At 36.2% G+C, this 17,776-nt stretch overlaps 1 protein-coding gene across 2 annotated transcripts in view; it reads right to left on the bottom strand.

Annotated features, from left to right (window-relative positions):
* Positions 1 to 15,219, bottom strand: part of LOC137396341 (proto-oncogene c-Rel-like) — a 142,808-nt gene extending 127,589 nt beyond the window's left edge. The window contains exons 1-3 of one of the 2 annotated variants that reach the window (XM_068082571.1): positions 15,121 to 15,219; positions 5,321 to 5,451; positions 2,171 to 2,243 (exon numbers count right to left, since the gene is read on the bottom strand). In XM_068082571.1, the coding sequence (XP_067938672.1) occupies positions 2,171 to 2,243; positions 5,321 to 5,388 (141 nt within the window). In that variant the 5' untranslated portion in view covers positions 5,389 to 5,451; positions 15,121 to 15,219. Of the gene's footprint in view, positions 1 to 2,170; positions 2,244 to 5,320; positions 5,458 to 15,068 lie in introns of both variants that reach the window. The other variant, XM_068082570.1, reaches the window with a different exon arrangement.
* Positions 15,220 to 17,776: the final 2,557 nt, after the last annotated feature.

Genomic DNA, 17,776 nt, shown 5'->3' with positions numbered 1-17,776 from the left:
GTTTTCTTTCTGTTTCAATAATTTATCAACTCAACACTTAGAACAGCCGTTTTCCGAATACAGACCTGAACTCACAGTCACCTTAGCATATGAATTATTCAACATTTGATATAAAATTCCAGTTGATACTGAATCCTACACTTGAAGTAAGTTCTAAGATAAAATTCAAGTTTCTAGAAACATCGAAGTTTCATAAAGCAAATGTGGAGAGGCAGACAAAAAATAAAAACAAAACAAAAATTACAAAAATAAAAAAAGTAAAAAACACTTTTAGTTTAAACTTACCCTAGGACACTTATGTATTCGCGGCATCTAACTTTCGCGTTTTCGCGGCAACAGCCTCTCGCGAAAATTTCATGAGCGAAACTAAACTATCATAACGAACGAGCGAAAACGCGAAAATAAATGGCTTTCTTCATTGATATTCACAATAAAATCGTCATATTAGAAATGCAGGGAATTTTCGTGTGTGGTTGGCTCATTGGGCAAGTTTTGCTAAACTCATTATAGCTAATACACCGACTGAGCAGCTTGGCAAAACAAATTAAGATAATAAATTTTTTTTGGAAAAGCCTAGACAAATGAAGAAGATGATGATATTAGTTTAGTCATTGAATTTGTAACTGATGAGGATGACAGTCTGGTAGGAAAAGTCATAAAATTGAATAATAATTATTGTGGTGATGAATTTTATTACCAACCAAAAGCAATAACAACCCGGTGCCATGGCCACCGCGGCACCGCGTGCTATAAATACTTGAATTCTAATATTGGTACCAATCAGTCACTGCGGCTTTGACGTCATTGATAGTCTAGGAAACAAATGGCAGCAAGCGATCAAATTACATTATTGATCTAGCCTACACATTTCTACCTGCGGTTCACAAATACAAACTACCGTACTTTTCGGACAATTAGCAGCTACTTTTTTCTGATGATTTGAGCTATGCGGCTTATAGGTAGGCCTACAAGGGTGCGGCTAATCACTGTGGCTTATTCTGTGACTTTTTCTTTCACCGCTAGGGCGCACTAACGGGAATCTCCAATTAGTGCACTTTTAGCTGTGAAAGAAAATACGAAACAATGCCTCACGGTACTGTCCCGTTAGGCACTAAGTTAAAAAGCGTCGGATAATACGAAACTGTGCCGTTCTGCACTGTTCCGTTTTAAATGGCGATAAAAAGCACAGTCCTTAGTTCTGCGGCCTATAGTAAGGTGCGGCTTATGTATTGTTTTATTATCGTTTTTGGAAAATAAAGCACATGTAGCTTATATAGAGGTGCGGTTTATAGTCCAAACAGTACGGTAGTCCCAAATTGAAAAATATTTCGTACCAGCGAACTGGACCTGAGTAATCTAATGTTTGTTCCACTGCATTTATTTTCACATCACTATATTTTAGCACTCATCAGAGCTGCGAAATTAAGTTCCAGCGAAATTTTACTCTGTATGCTACTCACGAAACTAAATACTAGCGAAATATAAGTGTCCTAGGGTAACATAGAGTATGTTATAGTATTTCTATTACCACCTTTAGTTCTCTTTAAACTTAACATAGAGTATGTTATAGTATTTCTATTACCACCTTTAGTTCTCTTTAAACTTAACATAGAGTATGTTATAGTATTTCTATTACCACCTTTAGTTCTCTTTAAACTTAACATAGAGTATGTTATAGTATTTCTATTACCACCTTTAGTTCTCTTTAAACTTAACATAGAGTATGTTATAGTATTTCTATTACCACCTTTAGTTCTCTTTAAACTTAACATAGAGTATGTTATAGTATTTCTATTACCACCTTTAGTTCTCTTTAAACTTAACATAGAGTATGTTATAGTATTTCTATTACCACCTTTAGTTCTCTTTAAACCTAACATAGAGTATGTTATAGTATTTCTATTACCACCTTTAGTTCTCTTTAAACTTAACATAGAGTATGTTATAGTATTTCTATTACCACCTTCAGTTCTCTAAAATAGTTTTATATAAAACATTTGATACATATGTTTGCTACCTGTAATATTTATTAAGTTCATGTAGGTGTTTCAGCTGAATAGAACTAATAGGCATTGTAAAATTAAGAAAATACAAGTGAAAAGTTTGTCAAGCTTACAGAACCAGAAATATTCAATTGGAGCACAGATTCTACTCAAAAGGCAATTCGTACCTTCAAAACTGGACACGGACTTTTATCAGCTCCAGTAATTGTAGACTTTCCAGCTTCACTTTTGTAACGAAACCTTCAACAGAGTTAGTTAGAAGGATTAGATGCAACAAAACGTTCAACAGAGTTAGTTAGAAGGATTTGATCTGACTAAACCTTCAACAGAGTTAGCTAGAAGGATTTGATACAACTATCGGCAGAGAGCAGATGAACACGACTGACAGTTCACACTAAAGTTTCCGTTGGTCAGTATTTGCAAGTCCATGATGCATAATATAGAGACAACAGTCACTATTTGCAAGTCTATGATGCATAATATAGAGACAACAGTCACTATTTGCAAGTCTATGATGCATAATATAGAGACAACAGCCACTATTTGCAAGTCTATGATGCATAATATAGAGACAACAGTCACTATTTGCAAGTCTATGATGCATAATATAGAGACAACAGTCGACTAATTAAAAAAATTCTGCCTATATCATACATCTGTTACGCGTGAATATCGACCAATGAAAATTAAGGTTAAGAGAGTAGTTTGATCAATCTTAAAACAAGGTAAGTGGTGGTTATTTTATCACTGTCTTTCACGCTTCATATGGGTTTGGAGTTGCTTTCACTCCAAATCATAGAAACGGTGAAATCTGAATGCATTCGAAGCCATTTCTGTTTCGGTAAATTTGTGTGAAGGACAGCTGTGCTGTGAGAAGGTGAATCTATTCTAGCAAGCTTTGTTTTGAGGGATACATCGCGAATCTTGGAAAGATCCATCTACTCCATGCAACTTCGAATCGTTGCAACAGTAGGGTACCAATTCGTGAGAAGCGGGTAAGTTCGACTTCATTCAAAGCATGGAAACACACTGACTGCTCACCAAAGGGTAAGTTCAACCACATTCAAAGCATGGAAACACACTGACTGCTTACCAAAGGGTAAGTTCGACCCCATTCAAAGCACGGAAACACACTGACTGCTTACCAAAGGATAAGTTCGACCCCATTCAAAGCATGGAAACACACTGACTGCTCACCAAAGGGTAAGTTCAACCACATTCAAAGCATGGAAACACACTGACTGTTTACCAAAGGATAAGTTCGACCCCATTCAAAGCACGGAAACACACTGACTGCTTACCAAAGGGTAAGTTCGACCCCATTCAAAACATGGAAACACACTGACTGCTTACCAAAGATTTTCAGCTCCTCTTTGTCTAATCATGCTTCTACCCCTAAATTTTTTCCACCTAATTGGCCATATCATCAGACGAGTATATAACAAAGGTATCAGAAATGAAACAGAGCTGGAATGGTTATTTCAGACATCCCTTATCCCATCTTGAATAGCTAAGAAGATTGTCGTCTGAATCGCTTTTCTCTGAACTTAAGATCACTGCTATAAAGTTCTTCTATCTCGAATATAATTTCTTTCTCTCGTATTGTGTTGACTCCTTACAGTTGTTTATAGAAAGGCACTAATTTCTATTACCGCTTTGTTTTGTATCTTTGCTCAGTTATAGCTATATGAACTTAATGAACTTACATTTATTAAGTTCATATAAATTTATTTGCCCTGTTACACGCATTTCGACTAAATGCAAATATGAGGATCCAACTTCCTCAAGCCCTTTGTTTTTTAGTTCCAACTGCACATTCTGTTTCTATGTAGTTGTTTCTATGTGGTTGTTTCTACGTGGTTGTTTCTGTTTCATGGTTGTTTCTATGTGGTTGGTTCTATGTGGTCATTTCTATGTTTCATGGTTGTGTTTATGTGGTTGTTTCTATGTGGTTGTTTCTATGTGGTTGTTTCTGTTTCATGGTTGTTTCTATGTGGTCATTTCTATGTTTCATGGTTGTGTTTATGTGGTTGTTTCTATGTGGTTGTTTCTGTTTCATGGTTGTTTCTATGTGGTCATTTCTATGTTTCATGGTTGTGTTTATGTGGTTGTTTCTATGTGGTTGTTTCTATGTGGTTGTTTCTGTTTCATGGTTGTTTCTATGTGGTCATTTCTATGTTTCATGGTTGTGTTTATGTGGTTGTTTCTTTGTGGTTGTTTCTATGTGGTTGTTTATAAGTGGTTGTTTCTATGTGGTTGTTACTATATTTCTAAGTGGTTTTTTCTATGTTTCTATGTGGTTGTTTCTATGTGGTTATTTTTGGCTTCCAGTTCCGCTATCTGACCACGAGAAAATTATTTAGCGCTAAATATTGAACCCAAGCTTACACCACTGAACACACCCACTCAACTAGTAAAACAGTCTATAACACCATCAAACACAACTACTACATCCCTAAACACAGTCACCAAAAAATTGAACACACTCTTACAAATTGGAATTCATCCACTCTACCCTCGAAAACACCCCCTCTACCAAGGAATATACCTGCTAAACAGTTGAGTCAACTTACTAGATCACTGAACACATCTAATAAAAATTGCTGCGCCTAGCTGTTGATTTAATAAACAACCGTACATGATGCTAACTACAGAGGCTAACTACTATCTACTAGCAAAAGATTCATGTTTACAACAGCAGTAATCTTTACTTTAAAAGCTCTCTGTCTGAAGCCACACTAATAGAGAAATTAGAAAAAAAAGCCTCGCATGAGATATGAGCTCAGGTATTGTGTTTTGCAGACCAGAGCTTTAACCACTACACACTAACCACTATTACTCTAAGGAGAGAAAACTCTATGGCTCTAACCACTACACCACATTCAGATACTCATTACGAACTCACACGGTGCACATGACTTCCAAGCAAACGAGTGTACATAAAAATACCTGTCTATTTTGCAAAATGACCAAAACTGATGTTAAAGTGCAAATAATAAAATTAAATTACCAACCTAAAACACAAAACCTAAATTACACCAATGTCATGTTTCGTAATCCTAGCAGAATTACACAATAACTAAAATTTACATGGAGATAAATAATAATAAATCAGATAATTATTAAAACATAAGCACAAGGTAAAAACGTTCCACATATTCAGCATAAAATAGGTCATGACTTTCGCTTGAATTGTACTCCCTTTTTTATATAGCGCCTTACCTAGTATAGTAATACTAGTATGGTATCCCTAATAATATGGACTGCTATTTAATAATACCCGGTAATAATACAATCAAGACAGCTGAGCTACTAACCTCAGAGAGGAAGTTGGTTGAGTTATTATCTCAAGATAGCCATGTTGCTTCGACAAAGGTGGGGGCATAGTTCAAGTACTAAAACTTTCTTTTCTCCTGTTTTCCTTTTCAATATGTCATGCTTGCCGACCCTGCGCCTTGAGAACAAACACACAAAAAAGTTTGCTATGCTGGGCAAACTCACACTCTTTTTTCAGACCTATAGTTTTAAGAAACTCAGATTCAAAACTATTGCTTTTATAGGTGGTCCCTAAATGCATCATCTGGAATTATGCAAGAAGTAGGCCTATCACATCACAAAATCTTCCTTCCTCATGATCAGTGAACTTCTCAGTTTGAAGCACCTACATACGAGCGTGACGAAAAACAAGCAAAAGTTTTGACAATCATTTCCGCTACTCTAAAAACCAAAAGATCTATTTGTGCAGTTGAGTTACAATTAATGATAGAATGATAGTTTGATTGTCCTAGTTACAAATAAATACATTTATATAGTTGCAAAGAATGCTAGGCAAAACTAAATTTTATTTATATTTATTCTAAATTAGTAATCATATGTTAAAAATAATTATATTTATAATATTATTTAAGTAGGCCTATACTAATATTTATAATTGTAAAACATATTATTATAAAATATAAATTTATGATTTATTAAAAATCTATTTTAAATTTTATAGTTTATTATAAATTATTGTATTACTATAAATTATTATTAAGTTCTCTGTCAGTATAAGTAAGGTTGGAAGGGCTGAGCACTTTTTAAATTCATATTTAAGTTTAGACTGCTATTTCAATATTACTACATACAAATGTAATATTCATTTACAGATACACAGGAATTTATGAGTTATAATGTTTAATATGTTTAACAGTAAATATTGCTCCAACAGCTTTGGTAGAAAAATTAAAAAGATTTTATCCTTTCATATGTCAAAATGTCGTAGGTGAAACAGACGGGTTACTTTGATCATTAACAGGGAGACGATAACTACAAGAAGACTACTTTTCCTGGGCATTCATTACACCTGTACATATAGCTAGCTAATGTGAAGCAATGATGCTTTCATCATTACGCTAATGTCTGAAGTCATGGCAGTTACAGGTAGTGACAAAAAGTTCAACGAAAAGTAGGTGGCGTAGTAGTGACACAGTAGAGGGTACAAAAGTAAGTGCAGGACAGTACCAGTTCCTTCTTTGCTTCAACTCATGTGAGTACTTTCATTTATACAACATAGCACAGTCAATTGGACAGGACCTTGCGTGCCATCCCACCACGTGCTGTAGAAAAGTGGGTAGGGAAGGCTTGCTCGAGCCGTTGCAACACGGCACACAGCTCTGCAGGCAGGTCCACATTACCCCAGCCAATACTGTTTATAGATCTACACATGAGCTCACCAATAAGGTCAGCGATTCTTAAATCAAAGTTCATTTGCAAGCGTCCCACAAAGGCAGCACTCCCAAAAGAACCATTCATAACAAAGGAAAAAAGATTAGGACAAAGCTTTTGTTGGCATTAGCTCTGGCCCTTTTTTTCATTCAAAGAGGCCTCAGGCTGGAGGCAATAAACTGAAGCCTTGACTGTATGGTTCCTCTATGGTTGGTAGAGATTGATACTTGACATAAGTGTCAAAAGTAAACGCCATTATGAACTCTTGACTACTAGCAGTGATGACCCGCGAATATTTGTACTAGTCTAAATTTTTTAGCTCCTCAGCCACCTTAGCTAAGTTCACTCTGATGCATTTATCTATCATCGAGCTTAGTTTCTGCTAGCAGGTGTTCCTTATCCCCCTAATACATCTATGCAGATAAAAAAAAGGGTTATTTTAAAATTTATGGTTGTATCGCGGTTTATTTTAACTAAAGCTTCATGTTTGTCACGCTTTTTGTCAAGAAGTGTCTTGTAGTCTAGGAATGCCTGGCTGACAGTGGAGACAGCAACAGTCATAGAAAATTGACTAGACTTGGGGCTAAGTTTCCTCCCACGCTCTCTCCTATTTCCTCTCTCGCATCCTTCCATAACCTCTAGCCAATGAAACAGTGATGCGCTGCTAGCATGCAGCAACCAAACAAACCAGTCTGATTGATATGCTTTATCCAATTGATAATAGCTCTATTCTACATCATTAGCCCCTTTATAAAAGAGGGCGCGGGCGTGTGACAAGTTTGATTACTACTTAGTAGGCAGGAAGTTTGAGATTGAGACTGACCATAAGCCACTTATTTCACTTTTGAGTGAGAAGAACTTGTCAGCTTTACCAGTGAAGATTCAGAAGTTTAAAATGAGGTTGATGAGGTATGGCTACATGATTTTTCATACATGATATTTAGATTAATAGAGTTGTGTAATGGCAGAGCAACGGGCTTAGCAGGAGATCCGGCCGACAAAGAGGCTTTGGCCAGCTGAGAGAAGGCAGCCGAGGCCGATAGAAGACTGATTGGGTAAAGACCAGGTGTATATAAAGAGGCCAAAAGAACGACGAGAGCAGAGCTTGTTGGCAGTCTCTTGCATGTTGTCCGGTTACATGCAAGCACACTGAATTACATGTATTCAAATATATTAATAAAATATATATGTATACATGTATACATATATACTTATAAAATATATATCTGTCGTATTGCTTTGCAATCAATGGCTTTGATTTTTATGGAGCTGTAAAGGGACCCGCCAGTTTCCTTTACAGATGTTTCAATATAGTAACAAACAATGGCAGTGAATGTACATATGTGTATCATATTATAAATAATGCTATAAACACTGAACAGAATTGTCCCCAGCACAAAGAGTTCAGAGACTTCCTGGACGATCTTGGTCTTACCTAATGTGTCCTCCAGCCAACTAGGTTTAACAACCTGCTCGATCTACTTGCTACCGATATTTCTGACCAGGTAAATTGCATTAAGGTCATCCCAGGAATAAGTGACCACGACATCGTTTTTATGAACCTTTCCATAAAGCCAAACTACAGAAGCCAACACCGCAAAAAGGTTTGGCTTCGTCACAGAACTGATTGAAAACCAATGAGTAAAACATTGGTTCAACAGCTTGAGGCCTCATCTAGAGCGTCTTGATTTGGCATACCATTCTTCACCTGATAATCTCTGGATTGAGCTTAAACAGCTGCTCATGGATGCAATGGCTACGTTCATCCCACACAGATACACAAGACGCAGGGACTCATGATCATGGATTGATAAAGGTGGTTATAGAAGGGGACGAGTCTGCCGAGGCTGCCGTAACATCCGGTGTGCCTCAAGGCTCTGTGATCGGCCCAATGCTCTTCCTATGTTACATGAAGGATCTGCCAGAAAGCCTGAGCTCGCAATGTAGGCTGTTTGCTGATGAAACCATTGTGTGCAACACCTCCAACAATGTCTCATCTCTACAGGCCGACTTAGACAGACTGGGAAGGGTAATGGGATATGGAATTTCATCCTGCAAAATGCCAACTCATCATCTTCTCCCAGAAAAGAGTTCCGGCTGATAACCAAGCCCACTTGAACAACACCACTATACTCAGAGCTGAAAGCATCAAATACCTTGATGTGACATTTGACCCTAAAACTCAGTGACAGTTTCATACCAATGGCACCAAAGCAAACTCAACCTGGGGTTTTATTAGGCAAAACATCCTCACAACATCAAAAAAGGTTGAAGTGACTGTGTACAAACAGCTTGTACTGTCCTGTGCTGGAATATGCCTCAAAATCTTGGGAATCCGCAACAGACAGTACCCCTGACAAAGTGGAGGCTGTGCAGAGGCGAGCAGTGCATCTAATCTGTGGTGCTAGGAGAACTGATAGAAAGACCAGTACCACCAGTCTCTTCCAGCAACTGCAGCTACTACCACTATCCGAACGCTCATCTGAGAGACAAATTGAGATATTTAGTCAATATCACCACTCAAACTCGGTAGTGTTTGATCGATACATCAAACATTCTAGTTTCTGCTCACCGCTTAAACATCAGCACTAGTACTTCATACTACAGTCCAACACACTATACCATCAGCGCTCATTTTTCACTCGCACAGCAAGAGCTTGTAACTTACTACCGTCCAATAGCAATCTTTTAGTACTGCCTGACACCTAGTTTGCTTGTATTGTACTATAATTCCAACTTTGTTGCCGACCGGAAATGATGTAATCGATACTGAGATAATGTTTTCCAAGACACAGCTTTTTGCTGGTGCTGGAGACTGTACGGATGCGAGTAAATACGCAGATAAAATCAAATAAGTTAGAATAGCTTTGCTCATAAACAAAGCATTGAAGAGATACAGCATCATAAGAATCAACAAAATACCTGGTTTGACTCATGTGACTAAGACACAACACAAACAAAGCAAATAATTAACATTGAAACGGGCAAAACAATTTCTACAACAATATCATGCATATGCGTTTTTCACTTTCCGGATTATGACATCGGGTGAGACAGACTGTGCATGCGACTATGCAACTTAACGTGTAATTTAGCAGTATAAAAAGGATACTACAAATATTTTTTAGGCTACATGAATAAAATCAAAAGTAAAATTGAAAACTGACAGTTATATGTACTACTAAACATATGATAGTAGAGTCTAGTCTAGTCTACTATATTATCTCATTCGCGCCCGGATGGGTGCATTATAGAGATGTCATTATGTACCAGTATTTTTTTTTTTTCTACGAGACAAACAAATAAACGACTTGATTAAATCAATAAGACAATTAATTATGCAAGTTAAACAAGTCAATAAAGACAGAAAATAAGGGGTTTTTGGTCTATTATAAGACGATTGCTTCAAGAGAGCAATCGGATAACGGATGATTACAGAAAATATGCAAAGACAAAAACTATTTGATTAAGTCAACAAGACGAGCAAGGAAACTAGTTAATCTAGTCAAGAAACTCAAGCAAAATATTTATATATATTTGTTTGTTGCTTGCATTAATAACACGATTTAAGTAAAACGATACAAGCAAGCAAGCCAACAAGTCGACAAGGCAGGCATACAGACAGGGACCTCTCAAGGATAAGTGTGCTATTAGGTATTACAAGAGGGGCCTGCAACTGTAATTGCTGACAAGGCATTGGACCCAGAAGCACTCATTGTTAAGATGCGATTAAAATACCAATATTTGGCCACATCACATGGGATTGCCTTTCTGATCAATCCCTTTCGTGTTCGACTTGTTGTGTTAAAAAGTACGTGGTTTTTAATATCGATGGCTATATTATCACTAAGAATTCTATTAAGCATACTTATATCTATATCTGACCTACGGTCTTCTAAAGTAGGCCAGTTTAAAATGTTCATCTTCAGGGAAATTGGGTCTTTCCATTTAATTTTGTAAGCCCATCTGAAGGATTTTCTATTTATACTCTCTAACTTGCTAATATGCTTTGCTTGATGAGGAGACCATGCGCAAGAAGCATATTCTAGCATAGGTCTACATATAGATTTGTACGCCTGTGATCTTGTTTTACTAGATGCTCTGTTTAATGCTCTCATTAACATATATAAGGTAGAGGTAGCTTTTTTAGCTACGTACTGAACATGGTCATCATTATTTAGTTTTCTATCTATGTTAATGCCCAAGTACTTTATCGTTTATACTTGCTGTATGTCTTTCCCATTTAATGAATATACTGTGCTAATAGGATCAGTTCTTGATATAGGCAAGTGTTCACATTTACCAACATTAAAATTCATCTGCCAGTCTTTTGACCATTTCTCCAGGTTTTTAAGATCTTCCTGAAGATGACATTGATCTTGTTTATTTTTGATTGTGTGATAAAGCAAAGAATCGTCAGCAAATAATCTGAGTTGGGCATGTTTGATCACGTGAGGCATATCATTAATGTATATAAGAAACAAAAGAGGTCCCAGTACTGAACCCTGAGGAACACCTGATGTTACAAGGTGTGGGTCAGATTCGACACCCTCGACAACCACAGACATGTGTCTATCGTAGAGCCAGTTTGCTATCCACTGAATTGTTTTCTCATTAATTTGCATAGTTTTGAGTTTGTAAAGTAATTTTGCAAATGGAACAACGTCAAAGGCTTTAGAAAAATCGAGCACTATCATATCTGTTTGGTCATTGTTATTAAAGTTATTGACCAATTCTGATTTTGTTATGAGTAATTGTGAGTCACAGCTGTGTTTTGGTCTGAAGCCATGCTGTCTTTCAGATAATATGTTATTTGACTCAAGATAAGTGCGGATGTCGTGTGCTATGACGTGTTCTATTAATTTGGATGTTATTGATGTCAAAGAAATTGGTCTGTAATTCAGTGGACACTCTCTGCTACCCTTATTTTTAAAAATTGGTACCACCCGAGTGTTACGCCAATCAAGGGGAACGGTAGACGTGTCATAGGAATGCTGCATAATTACTGTCAATACCTGATATATTCCATCAGCAGCAAACTTTAGAAGCGCAGCAGATATGCCATCAGGACCAGAACCCTTTCTAGCATCTAATTGGCTTAACATTTTGTGAACTCCGTGAGGATCGAACTGAATGGAATTATTATTAACTTGAACGCTATATTTGAGCAAACACTGGTTGAACTGACCTGAATTTTTAGTGAACACCGAAGCAAACGCAGCAGCGAATGTATTTGCAATGCCTATAGGAGAGTTATCTGCACAGTTTGCAATGTTTTTAATTTTGTTGTGCATTTTTCGCCTATTTTCGATGTACTTAAATAATGGCTTTGTGTTGCCATTGTCAAGTTCTTTGCAAATATGGTGATCTATGTACATGTATGTTCTATAGTCGGCTTCCACTAGTTTTTTACAATGTTTAGCATGACTTTTTAGTCGTGCCTTAGACTCCTCAGTTTGGGTTTGAACAAAATGTTTGTACAGTCTATTTCGTTTTCTAAGTTGCCGAATAGTGCTACGTGTTATCCATGACTTTCTCTTATTGCCTGGTGCTCCCCGGGGCACAGCTTGTTCTACTGCCTTAGAAAACAAATCTGTGAAAATAGACCACAACTGCTCTGTACTAGTATGTGGCAGTGTTGACAGGTGACGTATTTGAAAGTATATATCAGAAAAAGATTGATCTAATTTTTCTTGGTCTGCTCTGTTAAACTGAAAATAGCCAGCCTGAGGAGTATGTATAGTGTCTTTGATTATATATTTACTAGGAATTGTTATTTCGTTGAATATTATGTGATGATCGCTGATACTAGGTTCACATAATGTAACATCTATATCCAAGTTTGATATAACCAGGTCTAGTACATTGCCATCTATGTGTGTTGGTGTTGTTATTGTTTGAGTTAGGCAGTTAATATCAACAAAATCAACAAATTTTTGGTGCAAAGCTACTCTATCATTGAGCTTAGCAACACCCTTTTTATTATCAGACCATTTTATTGCTGGAAGATTAAAATCCCCAGCTACTATAATATTGGGGCAGGTTACTTCTTCATACCATAGCAAAAGGTCATTAAAATCAGCCTGCCTGGGTGGTCTATAATAGCAGGCAAAGTTGAAACGGTAACCACTGCAGTCTAAGCACAGAGACAAAATTTCTGAGCTGTCAGATATAAAGCAATCAGTGACTATCAATGGACAATCATTGGATACAGCAATCAACACCCCACCTCCCAAACCAATACCTGTTCGCCTATCTCTTCTATAATATGTATACCCTGGGCAAAGTTCGGCATCTCCTATGCTAGCTGTCAATTTTGTTTCAGTGATTGCTAGAATGGATGGATGATGGTTATCAATTATATGTTGCAAATAATGTGTCTTGTTTCTTAGGCCATTGGCATTCCATAAAAGAAAAGTTATTTTGTTTTTTAATGAGCCTATTTTGTAGTAGTTGACCATGTATCTTTTTCAAACTCTTGAATTACACCATTTCTAACCCGAAACTTCACACCTTCATGCTTCTCAGCAAGCTCCCTTTTCTTTTTACATAATGCATACTCAATTGCCCTTTCCTCTTGAGTAAGATCTAATGTTGCAAATGAGTTTTTAGCTTGCTTAAGTCTGTTGTATCTACTAAGAAACTCCCACTTGTCAGATTCAGTGAAGAACTCTAGTTTAATGGGTCTTGGTTTGCTACCACCTGTTTTTCCCAACCTTCTACTATCTTTAAGGTCTCTACCATTAAAAGAAATATCTGTGAGAATGCCATGAATTTCATCGCTGTGAGGTCTAGAACTAATTTCCTCCAGGTTGTGAATTATTGCATTGAATTTTTTAGACTCTTTTTCTAAGATAGTAGTTTGTTTATTAATACTTGTTTCAACCCTTTTAGCAATCTGAGTGATCTCACTATTTTGTTTAACAACATCAGCAAAGCTACTATTGTTTTGTAGAGTCTCCATAGACTCAAGTAGTGCACGAGTTGTTTTTTCCTTCAGTTCGTTATTTTGAGTAACCACTTCTCGAACTGACTCACTGCCCTCCCTCAGTGTCTGCAAGGAACCTGACACTGAGTCCATTTTTGACACAAGTTCTTGATTTTTGGTTACTACAACCTCTCTAATTGACTCACTATTATCATTCAATGTTTTGAAAGAGCCCGACAAGGAGTCAATTTTTGAATCAACTGTTTTTAAGGTGGTCATGAGATTAGGTACATACACATAGTCAGGTATTTTATCAGTGCATTCTGGGCAATACCATCGTAAGCCAGGCTTGCTAAGTATCAGCAACTCGGAGGTCGACCAATCAAGACATAGTGCATGAAACTGACCAGAACAACTACTGCAATTAATACTGCCTGTTTTAGTAATTTTTCTTGAACATGTAGAACATGTACCTGTGTTACTACCAGTGCCAGTTACCACTGCACTAGCCAGGCTAGCACTGGCCTTTCTCACAGGAGTAGTATTTTTACTCTTGTCCTGACACATTATTATGACAATATGCTTTTCACATAAAAGTGGGAAAACAAAATGAAGAGTACTAGTATATGTATTGTTTAGGGCATGAAAAGAAAACAAACCAAAACAAACAAATGCCCTGCTACAACCAATCCAACAAGACAAAATAAGACAAGAAGACAAAATGGAATGGAATCAAATCAAAAGACAAAATGGAACAAAAATACAAGTAGTCAATTAAAGACAAATGAAAACCTTCAACAAGCTAACTAAAGCGGGGCCTGAAGCGGCCGACCCGCTAAATAAACTACAATAATATAAGCTAGTAGTAGTACATATCTAGGGTAATAATAGTATATAATAATTATAAGCTAGTACAAGAATTCACAGCAGAGAGCGCGCGCAAAAACACGTTAGTATTAGAGTGAAACATTCGCAGCCGTAGGATAGCTGTGGCTGCTTTCGAGCAAGCATATTAACAGACAGTTAACTTAAAAGTCAGTTGATCACAAACATCCAACAAGATGAACGATGTTAAATTATCTAGATGGGTTGTTAAAATGACAATTTATTTTCTAATAAGTTTGAAATATTGACTACCACAATAAAGATTGCTCATAAGAATAAATAACATTTTATTGCACCAATAATAGACCACAAGATCGTATTGTATTCTTTGATGTATGTGTCTCTTTGACATAACCGTCAAAGACAATGCGATTAAGTTGCCCTGTCCTTTCGTTATGCTAAGTTTTTTCCTATACCACTTTTTAATCAATAGGAAAAACCATAATTAGATAAAATTCCTCATGGCTGACTAATCGATAGGAATGCATTCTATAAGTTTAAGAGAGATAACTCAAGCCAATAACAAAAAATAATTTAAAACCAACCTGCACGCCTTATTACTACAACTTTTGATGCAGTTATTAAATATTACTCAACCTCTGTGGAAGTAACAGTTACGTGAGTTCATCATATCTTTACGGAACGGAAACTTCTTAGCAAAATGTGTAACGAGTCCAATATGCATTAACACGGGTGTTCGGTTGACAAATCAGTATGACCTGAATATAATGGATTTTCCAATGCGGCAAAACGCGGGCAAAACGATAAGCTATTGAAGAATTAGGCCTACAGTTGCTTCGCCCAGTACGATTTAAAATAATTATGTAGAAATACAAAAGGTTAGAAACTTAAAAGCTCAAAACTTAGCAAACCTCTTTGATATTCTCAAGTTTTTGCTGTACAATAATATATATTTACCAATTTGTATGCCACAGAGATCACTCTCTAAAGACTACCAATCTATTAAGCAAACTCTACACAGAGTAGTTAACCCACAAAAAGAGTCATTACAACTCATATCTACTTTAGTTTTTCAGAGAATAACCTGCTCTTTGCTGAGGTATCAACTATGAAACAATTCATTATTTCTCAAAACTTGTCCTCCATCAAAGAAAATACTTGAAGTATCCTACAAAAGTTATTAATATGTGATCTAAATAAGCTAATAAATTTCAATCTCAAAGTAAATGATGAAACAAAAATAGTTTTAAAACATCCATTCTTAAAGGTTTTCAAATCACTTAATGGGAAATAAAGTGGAGAGTTCTTTTTAAGACGCACAATGGTTCCGATTGTCTGATACATGTATATTTAATATCACCTGACCACCTATTCAGAAACAAGATCAATATGCATGTTGACCTGAACATGAAAGATTGGTAGTCACGCAATCACCCCAAAGAAAAAATGAAAATGCGTGAGATTTTTGCCCCAATTTCTACAATTTTATATATACTATCATTGATACATCAATTGCCCCAAAACCAAATCTCACGCATTGACCCACTCTTGGGTTAGCAGGTCTGAGCATATTCAAATACAACATGGTGAGAGTTTCTTAAGAAAGACTTTTTAGCAGCTGACGTTGTTAGGTGGGAAAGTTAATATAAATTAGTGTTACCAATCGCCGGCCAATCATGGCAGGTTTTTCAGTCGAGAGGATACCTATTTCATAATTGTCGTCACCAGGCGGGAAATTCTATAATAGACATACGCGAGCATTGATAATAGGAACATTATAGCAACTGCATGTATTTCAAATTAAGAGAGAGATTACTTTGGCGATTTCCCTAGCTTGTAAGGCTATGATTCCACTACAAGATATGCACAAAAATCAAGTGCATGCAACCTCTGCTTGCTGCAGAGGTTGCAACTACTTTTACAGAGTTGTTTCTCCTCCAAAAATACCAGATGTCATCTTTTCGAGGGGTTGTTTCTCCAGAAGAAAATTTCAAGTAAATTCTGTTTTGGCTTTTTATTGAAAATTATTGTATTATTACTGCTGAAACTGTTGACGGTGATACCTGATAATTCATACCTCACATATACAATATTAAAATCTTTATGCTTTTGCTGGTGCAGTATATACATCCATTTACTAAATACATTTGTATTCTAGATGCTATCTTTATTTGAAGTTCAGAACCCTTTAGTAAACAGAACCATTCGCATGCAGTATAGAGCACACTCACACAAAAGTAACTTTAAAATTTCTTGTTTTAATAATTGTGTGTCAAAATAAAATTAGTTAAACCTAAAAGATTTATAACAATTCACATGAACACAATAGAGCTTTCACATTGTTCGTGGTAAATAAGGAAACTATGAAGGGGTGGTGATGTAACTAACAAAAAAATAGGAGAAGTTAGGTAGCATATTGTGTAAAGCTATTTACATATCATTCAGTTTTTTAACACTGTTTTATTTTTTACATAAAGCTGACTCATATTTCGATAATAGTATAATATGTATGAACTGAAAGATGCCGATTAGAATTCCACCAGAGTTTGTACTGATAACTTTTTAGATTTCGTAACAACTATTACAATTTCATTATCATATACATTTGGTTATAAATACACAGAATATTCACACAAAATCTAGTATAGCGTATGAACATTATGCTTTGCAATTGTCAAGATCTAAAATTCAAACAAAATTTCAAAGAACATGAGCTAAACACATCAGTGACAGAAATGGGAAGCCGAGATTGGTAGTTTGTCAACAGAATGTTTCTTGCAAAGTGTATACATAGTAGTCTTTTCTTTAATTGTGACTAAGTCCGTGAATTCAACTTGTAGTCTGTCGGCAACAGCGGTTTCGACCATCACCTTTCTGACTAGGCATCCATTTATCGCCTGATGCAATGTAATGGTTAGTGGTAGAATAAAAAATTTTCAGAACAGATTCTGTGGTGTGTGAAAGTGAGTCTTTTCTGAACACGGCCTTGAGCCAATTATTGAGACAAGACTCATTCGTAAGAGGAAACTAAAACAAATTTAGGTATTAGGAAACAATGCATTCGCAACAGTTTCTGGTCAAAAGTAACATGTTGAGTACAAATGTGATTTACTAGTCTGTATGACCAAAGGGGTGAGTTTAGCGATATCTTGGAACAGATTAGGCAATTCACATGTAATTTACTATTCGAATAATGTAAATTCATTATAATGTAAACACTGCTAGAACGGATTATTTTGTAAGTGTCTACTCTACTTAAAATAATAGATAGTAGGTAGATAAATACCACACA

This window comes from Watersipora subatra, chromosome 5 (assembly GCF_963576615.1).
Source record: "Watersipora subatra chromosome 5, tzWatSuba1.1, whole genome shotgun sequence".
Taxonomy (NCBI): Eukaryota; Metazoa; Bryozoa; class Gymnolaemata; order Cheilostomatida; family Watersiporidae; genus Watersipora; species Watersipora subatra.
The sequence above is the reverse complement of the archived record's forward strand: the minus strand, read 5'-3'. Positions and strand labels throughout refer to the sequence as shown.